General features: G+C 55.0%; 1 protein-coding gene across 15 annotated transcripts in view; it reads right to left on the bottom strand.

Moving 5' to 3' along the window:
* Positions 1–4227, bottom strand: part of LOC113217386 (tensin-1) — a 283044-nt gene that overhangs the window by 48559 nt on the left and 230258 nt on the right. For all 15 annotated transcript variants that reach the window (XM_052269945.1, XM_052269954.1, XM_052269947.1 and 12 more), the window contains 4 exons: positions 3276–3623; positions 1676–1848; positions 536–1167; positions 62–256 (listed from right to left, as the gene is read on the bottom strand). In XM_052269945.1, the coding sequence (XP_052125905.1) occupies positions 62–256; positions 536–1167; positions 1676–1848; positions 3276–3623 (1348 nt within the window). The remainder of the gene's footprint in view (positions 1–61; positions 257–535; positions 1168–1675; positions 1849–3275; positions 3624–4227) is intronic.

Genomic DNA, 4227 nt, shown 5'->3' with positions numbered 1-4227 from the left:
GTTTTGAAGAAACTTTCGATTTTGTTTTTCAGTTTTTCACAAAAGGGTTGGGTCGACTTACCTGACATGATGTCGCCGTCCTCGTCGTCGCTGGCGCCTAGGTTGGAGAGGTGCTCGTACGAGTCCCAGCGCGTCACGGGGTCCTCCGAGGAGTCCAGGGTGGGCACGGCCGGGGTCGGCGCCGGCGAGGGCAGCCGCGGCTCCGGGGTCGGCGAGAAGTGCAGCTCGACGGCGCCGTCCAGAGGGAAGCGGAGGTCTGGAGAAGAAAAGTGTAATGTAAGTGGGTAATGTAAGTGGGTAATGTAAGTTGGTAATGTAAGTTAGTAACATTAGAGGGTAATGTAAGTGGGTAATGTAAGTCGATTATGTAAGTGGGTAATGTAAGTGGGTAATGTAAGTGGGTAATGTAATTGGGCAATGTAAGTGGGCAATGTCAGTTGGCAATGTCAGTGGGTAATGTAAGTGGGTAATGTACGTGGGCAATCTACGCGGGCAAATTAAGTGGATAATGGTAAGTTGGATGAGTCGCGCTTACCGTCGCAAGCGTAGTCCAGTTCGCTCCGGGTGAAGCTGAGTGTGTAGTCAGAGACGGCGCACGTGTGGAACTGGGCCGCGAACACAATCTCCCGCGCCTCCTTGTAGTGCGTCGGGTCGTTCGGGTCGATCTTCTTGGTGTAGTGGCGGTGGTAGCACTTGACAAGCACGTCACCGCGGAGCTGCAGCCCGCGCCGCCCGCGCTCGGCCGCCACGTTGACGGTGAAAGCGCGCGCGTCCTCGGCCACGCAGTACACGGCCGAGGTGTGCACGGGCACCAGGCCCTCGTACACGCGCAGGAAGGCGCGGCAGCCGCCCGCCACGCCGCCGGCCGCGCCCGGCGCGCCCCCGCCCGGGTCCGGTCCGTCCGGGTGGGTCGGCTCGAAGGACGGCGCGCCCAGCACCGTGACGTGCGTCAGGTACAGCGGCGCCGAGTTGATCTTGATGGAGCCCGAGAGCAGGCCCGAGAAGTAGTCGACGTAGCGGCGGTGCGAGGGCTGGTCCACGTCCTCCACCTGGTCCTGCAGGAAGCGCTTCATCGCGAACCGGTCGAGCGCCTGGTCCGCGCCGCCGCAGATCTGCGAGTAGTGCATGTAGGCCGCCACCACCACGCCGATACGGTCCTTGCTACCCCTGCCAAGACCAAGAAAAGAAAATGGTTAAATCAAAATGCAGGCGTATAAACAAACAACAAAAACTTTCACCGCCAGTACAGGTCTTCCGCAATGTACGTCCGTTTTCCTCAGATTCATTCGGCAAATCACGGGAGCTCGGCGCCTGCGAGGCTCCGGGTAGGCCACCCCACACTACACGCATGCACTCCTGGCAAGATATTGCCTACGTAACAGGCGCTACGACGGAAGCGCGTACATGTTAAATTTTCAGGTCTATTATGGCGAATGACGGACGTACTTTCTGGATGATGCCATAGGGACTGGCTCACTTTGTCAACGAATGACAGGTCGAAAGGAGCAAAATGTTTATCTTACATAAACCATGAGCCAAATGAGCCCATCTTTATATTTTTTGTAAAAATCTTCCAGAGTATTTCCAATTTTTCGTGATAGCTCTTGAAAACTTTACATACGAGTTGGCATCCCCAGAACTTTGACGCCACTCACTCCGAGGCCGCCCTACGCACCTGGCGTGCACGACGGCGATGCGCCGCGGGCCGCCCTTGAGCCACGAGTCCATGTCCTTGCAGATGGAGCAGAGGCGCTCCAGGGGCGGCGCCAGGTCCCGGGGCCAGCCCAGCTCCCGCACCGACTGGTGGTGCTGCCGCAGCGAGCGGCGCGGCGCCGACAGGTTGAACACCTGCGAAAAACCGGGGGAAAGAGAAAAAAAATTAACAATCAAGTTCACAACAAGAAAAGAAAAAAATCATCAATGGTTAATGAAAACAGCGCGATCGACAGGAAAGGACGAGATGAAGGAAGGAAAAAACATTAAAAAATAATGCATGTCAAAGGATGCGACGACGCGGCCGCGACGGCGGTCACACATCGATTGCTGATGCGCATTAATAAAGGCGGGAGGTGGAGGGAGATTTGAAAAAAAAAAAAAGAAACGTTTGAAAAGGAAGTGCCGCCGCCGCCACCGCCGAAGCCGCAAAGAGGAAATGGGCGAAAGGGAAAAAAAGTAATACAGTAATACAATAACGCACGCGCGCGCTATGGGTGGCGAATAAAAGGCAATTTGAGGTTAATTAATAAACGTTTTCATCAAGCGGATGAAAAGCGCCACGTCCCCTCTTGAGAGGGGGGAGAGGAGGCCGCCATAGGCGGAGCGCTGAATCGGAAAAGTTAAGAACGCCGAGAGCAGGTAAATGTGCGTTGAGGAAGAAGAAATATTTTTCTTGATCGCGACCGCGGGGGGAAAAAAAAAGTTATACGGAGATGAGAAAACGAGCACGACGATCGTTTCAGAAGCACTCTACGCTTATTGCAATGGAGTGATACCAGTCGGGGGAGACGTCTGGACACGGGCGGGGAAAGGGGGGAGGGGGGAATCGAGCGGCAAAAACTAAAATAGGTCAGGTGGGTTTTACGGACGGGAGGACCTTGCTTGCTTGTGTGTCGGTGCCAGCAAAAGGGGAGAGTCGCGCGAGGGCAGGAGGGAGGAGCGCTGCTCTGATACGGCGCGGACGGAGAGTTCGGCGGCGGGATTGGAAAACGGGATGAGGGGAGGAGGGGAGAGCGGTGGGGAGAGCGGGAGAAGGGCTGAGTGGAGTGGCTGGCGTGATGTCCAGCAGGGGAAGACGGATGGATCCGACCGTGTGTCGGCAAAGGGGCAGTGCTGGCGGGGCGCCTCGTCCGTACCTACCCTACACCTGGGGGGCGGGGGCCAGGGGGGTCGACGACGCACAAACACCAAGCTCCGCGTCGTGTCACATGCAGGGATGATTAAATATTGTTTTTCACTAAGATTCGAATTAAACTGAGGATTGTAAAGTGCGTATTCAATAAACCGTTGGCTAGGGGGTGATCGTCATTGTATAGAAAGCAGTACACGTATCGCCCGGCCCGCGGACGCCTGTTACCGTCCCGGTGTGCCCACCTAGGAATTTTAATTTTCCACGGTAAAACTTTGAAAGATTTTTCTTTTCAATATCTTGTTTTTTCTTGAGGTGTTTAATTCTTTTTCTATTTTTCCGGATGTATTGCAATTCTTTACGATATTTTTTCCTTGAAAAGCGTCGAGTTTTTTTTTGGTGGAAACGTTTTGGAAATCTCAATGCTCACCATGTAGTTGTCGGCGTGCTTGGTGCGCAGCATGTTGGCGGCCTGCTGCTGGCCCTGCAGGTAGGCGGCGCGCCCGACGTCCCCGGGCACCCACAGGGCGATGATGCGCTCGGTGACGTAGCGCAGGTCCATGGCGTCCCGGGGCCGCGCCCTGGCCGCCCTCCTCACCGCCGTGCTGCCGCCGGTGCCCGCCGACGGCAGGCTCTTGTGGAGGGTGGAGCCACCGCCGCTGCTGCTGCCGCCGCCGCCATTGCCGCCGAGGGTGCCGCCGCCACCACTGCTGTTGTTGTTGGGCAGCGTGCTGATGTTGTTGTTGTTAACGGACGTGTTCTGGCCGGGCGTCGTGGTCTGCAACCAATGGGGTGGTTTGGTTAGGCACGTTTTTCAATAAATATGAAGCAGAAAATTTAATGGTGCAGCCACCACCATGGCAGCAGCTCCAGGGGGAGGGGGAGGTATTGGGGGTAGGGGGAGTATAGGGTGGATAGGAGGGGAAATGGAGGTGGTAGGGGTAGGTCGTAACAGAGTCTGCCTGCTGAGCAGGACCAAAATCTAGTTTCGCTAGTGATCGCCCATACATGATCAAAAGGGGTAGGGAGTAGGGCGAGGGGGTGAGACGAGAACGAGAATCCGCGAAGAGAAAAGAAAGACTGTGAACAGAGAAGGAGGGAGCAGGATAACGGATATTTTGTAAATAGATAATAATGCTTTCATTTTTTCAAATCAGTTAAACGCGTTTCAGATTTTGTTGTCTCCGAGGTCACATTGTATTTTGTTTCTACTTTTAGAGAATTATTGTTCCCCTCTCAGAAATAACCAGCTTTTATGCTGAGTGGGCGTACACTGCGCACTCTTCTCTCTCTCTCTCGAAGCCACCTCATAATCATCCCTGAACAACGGCCCTTATCATTAGGGGCGGTGAAACAAGCATGCTCCGGAACAAGGGACGGGT

This window comes from Frankliniella occidentalis, unplaced genomic scaffold, assembly GCF_000697945.3.
Source record: "Frankliniella occidentalis isolate FOCC.00 unplaced genomic scaffold, Focc_3.1 Scaffold106, whole genome shotgun sequence".
NCBI classification, from domain to species: domain Eukaryota; kingdom Metazoa; phylum Arthropoda; class Insecta; order Thysanoptera; family Thripidae; genus Frankliniella; species Frankliniella occidentalis.
This window is presented reverse-complemented; position numbering and strand designations above follow the sequence as displayed.